Source organism: Macrobrachium rosenbergii, chromosome 16 (genome assembly GCF_040412425.1).
Source record: "Macrobrachium rosenbergii isolate ZJJX-2024 chromosome 16, ASM4041242v1, whole genome shotgun sequence".
Classification (NCBI taxonomy): Eukaryota; Metazoa; Arthropoda; class Malacostraca; order Decapoda; family Palaemonidae; genus Macrobrachium; species Macrobrachium rosenbergii.
The window spans coordinates 22,109,642-22,123,657 of NC_089756.1; the positions used below are offsets into that span (position 1 = coordinate 22,109,642).

The 14,016-nt window shown below is 37.7% G+C and overlaps 2 protein-coding genes across 5 annotated transcripts in view; both read left to right on the plus strand.

Moving 5' to 3' along the window:
• Positions 1-2,533: 2,533 nt before the first annotated feature.
• LOC136847175 (uncharacterized) lies at positions 2,534-8,612 on the plus strand. The gene is made up of 8 exons (XM_067118597.1): positions 2,534-3,038; positions 3,506-3,593; positions 5,633-5,768; positions 6,250-6,476; positions 6,805-7,120; positions 7,521-7,696; positions 7,890-8,056; positions 8,187-8,612. Exons 1-8 carry the CDS (start codon positions 2,772-2,774, stop codon positions 8,376-8,378), a joined length of 1,569 nt encoding a protein of 522 aa, XP_066974698.1. The 5' UTR covers positions 2,534-2,771; the 3' UTR covers positions 8,379-8,612.
• A 2,281-nt stretch (positions 8,613-10,893) lies between these two features.
• LOC136847176 (TWiK family of potassium channels protein 18-like) overlaps positions 10,894-14,016 on the plus strand; it is a 90,451-nt gene continuing 87,328 nt past the window's right edge. Inside the window, exons 1-3 of one of the 4 annotated variants that reach the window (XM_067118599.1) lie at positions 10,894-10,980; positions 11,751-12,477; positions 13,031-13,358. In XM_067118599.1, the coding sequence (XP_066974700.1) occupies positions 12,331-12,477; positions 13,031-13,358 (475 nt within the window). In that variant the 5' untranslated portion in view covers positions 10,894-10,980; positions 11,751-12,330. Of the gene's footprint in view, positions 11,008-11,601; positions 12,478-13,030; positions 13,359-14,016 lie in introns of all 4 variants that reach the window. The other 3 variants (XM_067118598.1, XM_067118601.1, XM_067118600.1) reach the window with 3 other exon arrangements.

Here is a 14,016-nt window from a genome sequence, read left to right on the forward strand (position 1 = left end):
AAATTTGAAGAATCAGAGCAGTTAGAATGTCAAATTGCACTTCATTCGATCTTGTCACTGATCACACCCATTTGATCTATGGCTATTTATGGATACGTAATCCATGCAGGCCATTGTGACCTCATGTGAATGTCCAAAAATGAGTTTTAGGAAGACAATTTCTGCATATTTCCCAAAGATAAGATTTTATTGCTGTACTGAATATAAATTTTAGAACTGAAGACCAACCTTTTGACTCATCCCGAGAGAGGCCTGGGCTTCATAGCCTAAATTAAATATTTAATTTTGTCTCATTTTGATTCTGGTTGGGTTAAACTACTTAATGATAATCACTTTTCTTTGGAACAAAAAGTCAAAACTGAAGGTTACCCTGTATGCGTTTACAGATCATGGAATACTTTGACGAATAAATTCTTTATATGCTTGTACTGTCCAAGAGCAGAATTAGTAATTCAAGGTTTAAATATGGTTTTCGTTAAGGTACATAAAAACGGAAAGGTGTAAAACGCAGGTGTTGTACAATTATAAAAAGTTTTTGAATCTAGTTAGCTCGCTGAAGAAGAACAAGTGTGCGCTTGCGAGATCGGGAATTTTGTAAGTGAAATGGCTAATACCTGTTTACTGGAGAGGGTGAAAGTAAAAAATCACAGTAAAAATTACGTGTGGGTCTGTCAATCAGGAAGAAGGGAAAGTACATGGATGCAGTAATAAGGGTACCGGCGATGATAAAGTGGTCCTTATGGATTTTACGTGGGCATACAGGGAAAAATGGAGATCATAAAATAAAAAAAATGTATAATTCAAGTACTTGGAAGAAGGAATGGGAGACAAAGAATTAAGTTACCTCTTGCTTTCCCCTGAAGGGGGTTACTGCCGTCAGTGCACCTCATGTGGTGCACTGTAGGCATTGCTTAGGGTTCTTTGCAGCGTGCCTTCGGCCCCTAGCTCCAACCCCTTTTCTTCTAATGGACCTGCTTTCATGTTCTCTTTCTTCCATTTTACTTTCCATCCTCTCCTAAGAATTGATTCATAGTGCAACTGCGAGGTCTTCCTCCTGTTACACCTTTCAAACTTTTACTGTCAATTTCCGTTTCAGCGCTGAATGACCTCACTGGTCCCAGTGCTTGGCCTTTGGCCTAAATTCTATATTCAGTTCGTTCCTCTTGCGTCTAATCAATCGCACGTCGTCTGAAGGCAAGGCCCAGTGCTGGTATAAGGCCAAGTTAACCTAAACCAACCCAACATCGTCGTTACATTCTAAAGGGTGCTGTAAGTACATTTGGGTGCACACTTATGAATTTATCCAAAGAATTAAGAGTAAAGATCTGGGTTGTTTCATCACCAAAAATAAAAATTTAGCTCCATTTTTATTTAATTAGTTTTTCAAAATATCGTGTACTTTACTTCTATGACAATGAAAATGTGAACATACATTTGTTCAGTAGAATAGATTATCATAGAAATGTGTGTTTTGTAATACATCCACAGATTTTAGGAGTAGCGACTATCTTAAATAAATGAACTGATAATTCAGCTTTGACGAATGCAACTCTTAAATTCTGATTCTGCAGTGTCTGGAGTAATACAAGGTTATATAATTTCAGCAAAATTACGATTACAAAATTTTTAATGTGTCATACTAGAATTTACATTCATGATGCCAATTTTGTGGGCATTTTCTTGAAAATTCTTGAACTACCCAGATGAAAAGAGTTAGCAAAAGCCTAAAGAATCTGAGTAAATCTAGGTTGGCTGTAAGCTTCCAAGGGTAATTTTCTAAATGTACGTGACTGGAAAAGGATATTTTAAATGCTACATGTTGAAAAGTATAAAGTCTGCTCACTGAAATGAGAAAGTTGCCCACATATAGCATCAATCAGTTCGGCCTGTGACAATATAAGCCTCTTTTGGCTCCATCATTGGTGGTACGCTCATCACAATAAACCATATACTTTATTATAAATTTTAATATTTTACGTATTTCACTATGAGAGCTGGGTAGATTTTCATTATTATTACATAAGTAAATTTTTATTCATCAAAGCTTCACAAATGGCATTAGTAATGTTTCTATTCGTGCTACAGTGACTGAACATACGAAAATAGGATATTGATATCATAAGGAAATTCAAGGTCACTCGTTCTGAATAAAATGATTAGCGCCATTGATACGTAGATTATGAATACCTGCCTTTTAATTTTAACATTAAAATTGTCAATGCTGGGAGTTTCGTAACTACCTCAACACAAAACAATAACTAGAATTTTTGCGACAATGGATTAAAAAACTAGCGTGATCAGGTATAGAACTATCAGATGATCGTGCACTACTTAATCAAAACCGTTTAAGGCTGACCATTTACTTGACATGTTAATCATTCCTAACAAACGTTAACTTTATCGATGAGAAAGGAAAATAAAACTGACTATTCTCTACGGACATCTCTATACAAATACTGGTATTCTCAGCAAAGATTATTAAGGTACGCTTGAATAAAAAAAAATATACATTTCATCGTCTTTTTTAAGTGTTGAAATCCCTGTTGTGGGTATTTTACAGCCTTTGTACTAGTTTTTTTTTTTTTTTTAGTCCTGTAAAGATGGGTGTTTACACAGGTTCACTGACGAGTTACTGTTCTTGTTCGTGGGTGTATTTGTTTAAAACGACCAATAATTCAGCTACCACTCCTTATGCCGTGTTATCGAAAGGGCGTGGTTAATGCCAGTTAATAACAGTGTTACATCTTTTACTTTATAAGCACAAGCTGGTCATGATTTTGTTACTCTTGGTGTTGTTAGATAGAACCAGAGGGGAAAACGGGTCACCCTACTGCAGTTTTACGCCCTTGCACACTCTCTGTCTGCATGAAGGTACCGGGCCAGATTGCGGAAATCAAGTGGTGTCTGTAGTTGTACGTCCCGAGGAAGCTGCCTTTATCGTATCAGAGCACAATCGACTGAGGTCAAGAGTAGCGACAGGTCAGGAGAGGAGAGGTTCTCCAGGGCCGCAGCCGCCAGCGGCAAATATGATGCTCATGGTAAGGTTCTTTTAAATCATTGGCAATATTAGGCTGTCCCTTCATGAGATAATGTGTAATATTAGAGACAACTTCCATGTGAATTTTAACAGAAATGAGTTGACTGCAGACCTTGGATATACAACATCTCAGAAATGTCCGAAAATATAAAAAAATCTTTATAGGCGGGGAGGGGAGGACCATCCATGCCATGTCAAGGCACAATGCTATAGGTTAGGGTAGGATGTATTAAGTTTTTTTTTAAGAGTTTTTAATCAAAAACATATTCTTAACCCCGCCCTCCCCGCCCTGTCTACAGTAGCTCTCAGAAATTTAGCAGATATTCTCAGATAGGCCATGAAGAAAATACTTGGTTAATGGAAACAAAAGAAGTTATAATTTTTCTGTAGAGAAGTAAGTTATGGACTTAAAAGATGATGTACGGATTTAGTTATTATCCGGTTAATGTATCAGTTTCTTAACTGCAGGAGTGGGATGAGGAATTGGCACGAGTTGCCCAAAGCCATGCGGACCAGTGCATTTTTATGCATGAATGCTCAGCCTGTCGTCGTGTATGTGAGTAATGTATAGAGCCCTCAGACACTCTATTTTTATTTCATCATTTATAAGGAAATCTTTCCCTGTGGCTTTTATCAAGGGGGCTGATGCGTATAATATTATCTTTGAATTATGAAAGCGTTATCATGTGACTTTGTTACAGATATAGGTTACATCCAAAACTAACCTTCCTTAATTTAGGTTGCTAATTCATAACTGGCCAAGGAGGCAGAGGCCCTCAGAAACATCCAGCATAACCAGTCTGAGTCCTTTATGTATCATAAAGTAAAATATTGAGATACTTCATAGTATAACATAGGCTTATGGGTCCTAATGGTTAAAGGCTCCCCTTGTCAGTCATACTGGTCAAAGAATATAGTCCCTTCCTGTCTTAGGACTGATTATAGCTGCAGCCAAAGAGTCTGGAGATTTAATTTTTATGCCCTGGCAGTTTACCAGTGAAAACTGCATCCATTTTTTTAATTACTGGTTACCAGTGCACAGTAATGAAACCTTCAAATTTAAGTGTTCTAAGTTGTGCTAAATTCTTGAATCAACAATCAGCATTTATTTATTAAGGCATTCCCTTTCTACTGAGAGTTACCAGTCCAGTTATTCCACTCTTGAACGCACATTCACGGGAAGCATGTGGTTTTTCATTAAACTATCTTTTTTTTTTCCTTACCTGATATCTGCTCTTAGTGATCTGTAACAATATGTGCTGTAAATTTTTATTTTTACTTGTAATATTTTATTCAGCACTATGGAAAAGTTGGATTTTGAAATAGCTTTCTGGTATTTTTGGATGCATCCAGTTTACTGGAGGGACTATTTGAAAAATACTAAAAGGGTTTGGGATGGACCAGTGTATTGAGTTGAGTAAATTGCATCACTGAGACAAAAACTAGGTTCCATTCTCCACACGCCTCCCGTTTTCGTCATCTCTGATTGTTCTCTAGAGTTAACATCCAAGGACAAACATTTTTGTGACACCGGACTTGGAAGTAGCCTGTACAAATAACAGTGGAATGACAATAAAGGGTTCAGGATTTCTTGTCAGGGTTCTTCAGCAGAATGGAAACAGTTGATTGACTTGACTCTTCTTAGCGAGTTCCCCAGGTAGACTCCTATCAAGGAAGTACTAGGTAGAGTTGGCAAGGAAGAGTTAGACATCAAAGTATCCATGTTTGTAAAGGATGCAAACATAATTCTAGATTCGTGTGCTTCTGTTGTTGAAGAATCACTTGAGGTTCAAGTAGAAGGGCATGATGCATTCATTTTGGGTGTGTGTGCTTTGGCTTTTGCATTGCTTTTCACGCAGTACTGTATTCACTGTGGCAATGGCTTTTAGGTGTTTCATTTCCACTTCCTTAGGCATCCAGCGTTTGGGTTGAGTGTGTAGCCTAACTAAAAGATTTCGATGCCCTTTGGGCAAAGAAAAGTTTGAACCTTTTCTGAAACAGTATTTATATTTAAGTCGGTATGTCATGTTTTTAATCATCATATGCTTCAGTACAAATATGCCATTCTTGTCATTGTTTTCCTTGAGTTCTGCTGCAGTGGTGTGGAGCCATTTGCTTAGGTACTACAGCATATCTGTACTTTTTCAAGTTGCTCTTCAAAATTGTTTCCATGTAAAAGAACAAGACTTCTTGGAGTCAAGATAGTATTATGTAGATAGTATATAAAAATCATAATGACGGGGATTATAGGTTTGTAGGAAAGATTTTACAGCTCCCGCTGACCAACTATAACAGTTTTGGTTACAATAAGATAAATAGACCTTCGCTCCAGTGTCCAGCTGAGATCACAGGAAACAAGGACACCTACATTTGTTTGGCTTTGTAGAACAAGGTTTTGTATGATTCATTCAATAATTTTCTATATTTCTTAAATGTATGGCTTCAAACGCCATTACTTGCATTAAATGTTGCTATTATGGTAATATCTCTAATTCACCATTCGTTTTACTGCAGTAGTATATGTTAGGTCTTTCTGCCTCTTGCTTTATACCAATTTCATTCATTTTTTATTAATTTACTCATTTATTTCTTCAGCAAGGTTTGGTGTTGGACAAAACCTGTTCACAAGTGCCCAGATGAAACGAGACAATACCGCTGAATGGTCAGTTGTTATCAACACTTGGTACAATGAAGTGGATGTATTTAACCCAAATTATATTCGACCATATCAGTAGGTACTCTAATTTAAATCAAATAGGTGAATACAGTAGTAGACAAAGATTCAAGGTGCTCTGCATTCATAAGGGTCTTGGGAGATAAGTAACACACTAATTACCATAAAAACGACTAATAATTTCAGTATTGCAATTTAATGCCACATCAAGATTTGGCTAGTTTTTAGTTGTAATGTGTGGTGCTGTTTATTTATCTTGTTAGTAGATTGAGCCCAGCTGTTTTGGATTTGACAGGTTTTTATGAAAAAGCTCATTAGCCCACTGTATGAAAAGTTCTGGACACAAATGACATTCGGCTTCACCAACTTAATCTTTCATCCTGAAAGGTCCTTATGTATGCATAGGAGTTAATACATTATCTCTTGGTGTGATATAAAATAGTGGAATGTCTGAACAGCATCATGATTTTTAATCAACAATGACGAAAAAAGGAATGTAATAGGTGAACTTAATTGCATTATCTTAATATTTCAATAGATATACACCTGCCATTGGCCACTACACCCAGATGATATGGTACAATTCCTACGTGGTCGGTTGCGGATTTACTATGTACAGACAAGGTGTTTGGTGGAGGAAACTTTACACCTGTGATTATGGCCCCGGAGGAAATATCATATTCTCCCAAGCGTACCTGCCCGGTGATCCTTGTTCCTCTTGCCCTCCAGGTACCTCGTGTTCTCTTCAGTACCCAGGACTTTGTGGTGAGCTTCTTTGGTGGTATTTCAGTGCTTGAAATATTTCTTGTATATGCTATCAACTTTGCCAGGAAGTAAAATGCTAAGATTACATACAATAGATTTATCTGAACTGGCATATTGATTGAGGTTTTTAAAACTATTTCTCCATTGTAATGGATTATATTTTGTCCTTTACATGTGTGAAATAAGTAAATGATAAAATCTGTACCCTCTTGATTCATTCCTGAAAACTATCATGAACTTCTAATCGCGTAACCATAATATTCCCACTCATCCACTGTTAGCAATCCTAGATATAGATAATTTATTTATTCTGCTTATTTTCCTTTAGGTTACGCTACGACCAATGTCGTGCTTTCTCGCAGACTAAAGAAACAAGCAGGAAGCTTTCCCGAGCCAAGCACCGAGAATCTTACCCAAGCTGTTGAGGCCAAAGTTACGAAACCAACAGTAAATATTTCAGAATCACAAACGGCAATGTGGACTCTTTCTGCTTCATCACAAACTGTAGATAAAGTACAGCTGGCCTCAAATGTCAGTCACAAGCCTGAAGACACTTCCTCGAGTGATGGTCAAGAATTATATTTGCTAACTATGATGGATATTTTAAGAACGTGCTTATTTGGAATTAGACCTGAATTTTATAGGTAACAAGAACCCCTTTTTAGTTTTTTATAGATATTCTTATGCCATGGTTTGACTCACTGTTGAAACAGCTACAGTTTCTGCAGAGCAGTATTGCTAAACTATGAAGTATGTTAATTCCATATGAAGTTTAAGACATCATAATCACTCCCATTATCATGTTCAAATCGAGCATGTTTCCATGCAACGGCCTAAAATGCCACAAATTGCAGTTAGTGACTACTAGCAAAAACAAGCTTAGGTAACTTGAGGCATCCAAGGAAAGAGTTGCTCAGTAACTTGATGCCCAGTTACTGTCACACATTTTGTTCATATATAAATCTTAAAATTGAGGTACATTATTTTTATGCTTTTGTCATATCTAGTAGTCAACGCTATGACCTTTTTTTACTTTCCGCTTAGGTTTTGTCGGCAGACAGAATGGTATTTCAACATAACGCATCCCCTAAATCCTTTTGTGAACATCTTCAATCCAAAACCCGTAAGGGGACCGGATGTAATTATAAGGTGTGACACTGATCCTCAGCTTTGTGAATTTAAGTCACTCAATCCCAGTTGGATTGTGGAAGAAAGCCACGGTGAGATCCATACTCATATAAGTCTTTGAAATTGCCAGTCACATAGAATTCTTTTGCTGAGTATATTAGCTACCTATTTGAATAGTATCATGCTCTTGTTGACGTTCACTGTTACTTACGTGTGGCACGTTTAACTGAGTAATATTTATCTCGCGTCCAAATTACATGTAATGTTATTGTGTCTTATAAGCAGGCAGAGGACGTCATGTACACGCTGTTCTAGAAGTAGGCGAAGAAGCCAGGTTAATATATCCTAAGCGAATGGCAGCCCCTTTGGGAAACACCACCTGCATATCAGTATCCCACCTACGTAGTTTCGAGGGAATCGTTTATCCAAGTGCCACTGTTCGAGAATTTATGGTAAGTGGGCTTTCACTATGCATATTTTTATTTTTCTGACGGAGGTAACAACCTAGAATATAACTTCTTTAAAAGTCACGCAAGTATGAAGGAAAGACGTAGTATTATCGTCTAGTCTAATCTTTTTCAGGTGGTCGTCAGACAGCAGAGAGGGGAGGCTATTAGAGTGAATTTCGGTGGCACACCTGGAAGGTGGGAGGAGACAAGTATGTCAATAAACAGCATAAGGAGTCCTTATATTGTCGAGCTGCTCATTGGCCCTGCTAATTACAGGGTCACTGTGGCCATTGGTGCCTTGTATGTCACGGGTGGCCTCTGTTGAATGTTCAGCGTAAGAGAATTTTATGTTGTCTGTCGAGGTTATCAGTGGGAGTTTTTGCCAATTTTTAACCATAAACTGAATAATGTGGAACTGCATTGTTTTGCCTCACTTTATAATGGAATTAGAGTACCATTACCGAACTTAATCTTTACAGTGAAGCCAACTGTATTTGCATATTTTATATACATATATAGGCTCGAATCTTAACCTAATAAAAGTTTTCAAATCCTACAAGATGTGTGTTTAAAACCGATCTCCTTATCATTTACATGGTTTGGACCTGTGATGATAAAGGATGAATAGTTTATCAGACAGGAAAGTTGCAAGAGGAAGACTATAAGGGAGGCCCAGAAAATAAGAGAAATGGTAGTGACGACATAGGAAAACAAGTAAAATATGCGCCGAAGTTTAATCGGCAGTCGAGTTTTCTATACAGCGTGTAAGGCTGCATGAAACTCTCAGCCACATCGCAAGAAACTCTCAGCCGCGGCCCACGAAACTTTCAGCCACGGCCCGGTGGGCGTATGTGTTGTTGGCACATATAGCGGTGCCAGACGCACGATCATGGCTAACTTTACCCTTAAATAAAATAAAAACTACTGAGGCTTGAGGGCTGCAGTTTGGTATGTTTGTTGATTGGAGGGTGGATGATCAACATTCTAATTTACAGCCCTCTAGCCTCAGTAGTTTTTAAGATCAGAGGGCGGACAGAAAAAGTGCGGACGGACAGACAAATAGCCATCTCAATAGTTTTCTTTTACAGAAAACTAGAAGGGAACCAAGACGAGACATAGAAGAAAATGTATTTCACTTCCAGCTTTGTAAAGGCAAGATCTGACTACATAGCAACCCCGTTACTTAATAGATCCTTCAGGACTCTACTCTTCTGATTACGTAACACAGACTATATAGTATAGCCATAAAATTTTTAACCTGAACTTAACTGCACATTACACTACATTTATCACTCAGTTTAAGATATCGGCAACATGTATGATGTCTAAATATCCCATAATCCCGTAGGGGGTAGTTCCGTCAGTGCACCTCGCATGGTGCACTGTAGGCACTACTTACGGGTTTTTGCAGCGTTCCCTCTGCCCCTAGCTGCAACCTCTTTGATTCCTTTTACTGTGCCTCGGTTCATACTCTCTTTCTTCCTCTGACTCTCCACCCTCTCAAACAATAGATCATATTGTAACTGCGAGGTTTTACTCTTGTTACACCTTTCAGACCTTCCTGCTGTCAATTTCCCTTTCAGCGCTGAATGATCTTATAGGTTCCAGCGCTTGACCTTTGGCCTAAATTCTATATTCGATTCTGTCATGCCTAAATAGGTATTCCACAAGTAACTGCCATAATAATGGTGATAAGCAGAGGGGTTACTTATATACTGCATAGTTGGTGACTTCGAAGTAATGCATCCAAAAGGGTGATAAAAAAAAAACAATAAAAAAACTCGAACGACACCAATATAATTTCATGCACAAATGGCCATAGGCCCGGTGTAAGATATTTGGGAAATAACTTATTTTTTTAAAGGTCGAAATTAACGTCACTTTTATCATGAAATTGTTTCTCCTAATACTGGTGGCTCCAGAAAACTTAACATATAGTCATTGCTGCATTCATACCTTAACTAAGATCGTGGGTGAGCCCCCTGTGCAGAAAACTTAAACATTTGGTGCTCCATAAGCTTACACAAAGCTCGAATCTTCGACCGGCCAGTGAAGAACAAGAGGAATTTGTTTCTGGTGATAGAAATTCATTTCTCGCTATAATGTGGTTCGGATTCCACAATAAGCTGTAGGTCCCGTTGCTAGGTAACCAATTGGTTCTTAGCCACGTAAAAATAAATCTAATCCTTCGGGCCAGCCCTAGGAGGGCTGTTAATCAGCTCAGTGGTCTGGTTAAACTAAGATATAATTAATTTCATCAGCAGTGTATCGAAACACATTCCAGGTATTCCCCTCTTCCTAATATTTATAGATTAAACATCATATATATATATATATATATATATATATATATATATATATATATATATATATATATACATAATATTGCGCGCGCGCGTGTGTGTGTGTGTACAGTATGTGTTTTGACCATAACCTTAGCTTTTTCGCATTCTCTTATCTGCAAAAGAAAATGCTGGGGTAAAATCAAATTTAACCCACGATTTCTTTGCCGAGATTTAAGGTATTGAAAAGTTTTCGGCAGCTTGACCAGTGTTTGAAAATACACGTTTGGCAATTAGCAGCTTAGTTATCGAGCTTAGGATGTCCAACATAATAAAAAATGGCATCTACTACTCTACCGATCTCACTATAAATGAGACTCATTGTGTTAAGGATAACGTTTCACATGAAATAGTAGAGTACCGCAGGTAAAAATACGTTGTATTTAAGAGAATTTTGAGGGTTATGCTCGTCTTGAATTTTTTTTTTCTTTTTAAATATTTAAAGACAAACTCTTGTTACCCATTCAGCGAGATGAGGAGTTAGGTGACTATAGGTCTAATGGCTCGAGCAAGTGACAGTCGAGAGTCGCTCACAGTCGAGTGAACTCAGTGAAGTCAGTATCTGTTGAGCAGTGGAAGTGATAGGTACGCTTCTGTGGTTTCGGTTGCTCGGTACTCGGTCGTGGATTGTGTAATTTTTTTTTTTTTTCCGGAGAGCCCGATGATTGAAAATACTAAAAGGATTTTTGTTAACGTAGTGAACGAAAGAAGTAGCAAGGTGATTTAAAATTTCAATGAACAGGCTAATGGGAAATTTGATTGTTAACATTTGTACAAGAGTTTCCTAAATCATTACGTGAGATAGGGGGCGAACAACGTTAGCTAAGAAAATTTAATCTTTCTCATAATGTTGAGATATTTGTTATTAAAAAATGACACTAACAGTGAATCTCCACGATTATAAGGAATAACCGATATGTAACATTAACAGCCGACTCCCCGTCTAGGCCTACATTGTCGCTTTTTACAATCCTTTTCCTTTTAATTATACTGACCGTTTTCATTGGACTTCTAATCATCAATAAACGACCCAGAGGAATGGTTTCATATATATATATATATATATATATATATATATATATATATATATATATATATATATATATATATATATAATGTGTTAGGCTAAGTATTATGTCAATGAACTTTCTGTCGTATAGGCTTTCCCCAACATTTTATTTGTCAAAAAATTGTAATCTGATATAGGCCTAATCAAGGATGATGGCGTTCTAAAGTGTTCGTGTTTAGTAATCCATCAAAGCATGAAGTGACGTCATTCGATAAGACAAACTTATTGGGACTTTTGTCATAAATGTTACAACTGATTTATTTTTCTCTCTTATGGGTAATGCAAGAGTATCATATCAATAATCTCTCGTGACGTGACGTCAGGGGAGTGATGTTAATCAGTAGTGCTTAATAAGAGTGATGTGTGAAGAAGGATGTTGCCTGGTACTAAAGAAAATATAAATTATATAATTAGCCACCCTTACTTTCTGGCAATGTAAGTTAAGTGACGTCACCGATTATGATATGTAGAGAAAAGTGAAGCTATAAATCATTGATATTTATTGTTAATAGTGATGCAAAGAGTGCTAGTGAGGAGAGGTGACATCAGAAGAGTAACGTCATTAAAAGTTAGCTTGTAGGAAAAGTGACATCAAACGAGTTACGCCATTAGTCGCTAGCACTTACGGGAAGCAGTGACATCGAAGTGATTTCACTTCATAATTTTTCGGACGAAGCAATCAGGGAATGCTGTCATTCATGCGTACGAAGTAGTGATGTCAGAAAACATGCATTCAGAGACTTGCTTTCCAAGAAAGTTGAGTCAAAGAACTAAATCACGTTGTCGTGTGTGTCAAAGAGAATGACACTTTCGAAGTGAGACGCAACTCCCGTAGGAAACCGAGCTTTCCTTACCGGGCCGTCACCATGCAGACGGCCTACGCTCGTATGGTATACGAGAGGCAGGCGAGAGGACAACGAAGGGGCGCCGCCGAGGGAAATCGCCAAACGTCTACGTTCAAGAACATTCTGAAGGACGCCTGCAGGCGCCTGATTGCTTTCCTCTTCACTCAGGTAAGGATAGGTATAACGAAATCGAATCGGCTTGTTAGTGTTATTATCGCAATGGGTAATACATTGAAGACTGAATTGCTAATTTTTTTCAAAATCTAAAAGTACTGTAGAACGTAAACTCACATATTGGTTAACAGAACTGATCTGGCCATCGAAATCTTTAAATTTTGATACAGATATATTTTGGCAGAAAATTACCATATTATTATTATTATTATTATTATTATTATTATTATTATTATTATTATTATTATTATTATTATTATTATTAAAACGTTAAGACTAATCGGGCCAGCTGATCAGGTTAATTCATAGTTACATATACTTGATGGTCGCGTTTAAGACATTATTATTATTAATTAAAAGTTTAAACTACATTTCGAATGATTCTGTTGATACAAAACAGTACTTTGGTGGAGAATATCGGTTGATAAAGCAATAGGTTGCGTATGGTCAATACATTAGGCGCTTGCTTTCGCAGTTTAGATTTAATGGTCTGTGTTAAGACCAATAAGAAAGTTCGCTCATTTAGAGTAATAACGATATTTCCCAGGTGGGCGTCTGCGGCCTCGTTGTTGCCTACAACATCCTGGGCGCGTTCGCCTTCAGGGTTATTGAGGGAGAGATGGGCGACGATACGCCGGAGGAAACGGCTAAGGATCTTCGGGAGCAAATGGTCCATCGTCTCTGGAACGTCACCCTTCGCCTCAACGTTCTGGAGGAGACCCAGTGGCGCGAGGAGGTCGTGGTGGCCTTACAGGAGTACCAGGAGTTTGTGGTGCCCCTGATTAAGACCAAAGGATACAGGGGCGTGTATCCGAAAGAGACCTGGTCCTTCAGCGCAGCTCTTATGTACTCGCTCAGCGTTTATACAACTATAGGTGAGTCAGTGTGCCGTGTGATATATGTATATATATATATATATATATATATATATATATATATATATATATATATATATATATATATATATATACATACATACGTGGAAAGTATTTGCTTAAGTTCTTGAAAGGTAATGTTGGTTAGATTAAGGTTAAGTTGTGCAACATTGGGTGAAGCAAAGTTAGATTATGTCAAGTTTGGTAGACTTATTACTGTGGAATACCCATTCGTTCTCTCGACTTTATCTCCCTCGGCCACAGACGTGGAAAGTATTTGCTTAAGTTCTTGAAAGGTAATGTTGGTTAAATTAAGGTTAAGTTGTGCAACATTGGGTGAAGCAAAGTTAGATTATGTCAAGTTTGGTAGACTTATTACTGTGGAATTCCCATTCGTTCTCTCGACTTTATCTCCCTCGGCCACAGACAATGCAACCGTTACCATGATACTTTTTGCAAAGTGTTCTTTAGTTATTTGCAACATTTCAATCATTCATTCAGGTGCGCAATAGTCATGAAAAGCTAAACACGTAGCTGGAGGACAGTCGTATTGTCGTAGTCATTTTTCTACCAGGCGACCCCCCGTAAGTTGTCAGTTACGGTATATTGTTGACTTTAATAACTCGCTCAATGGGTCTCGTTACGGGATTTGATTTTT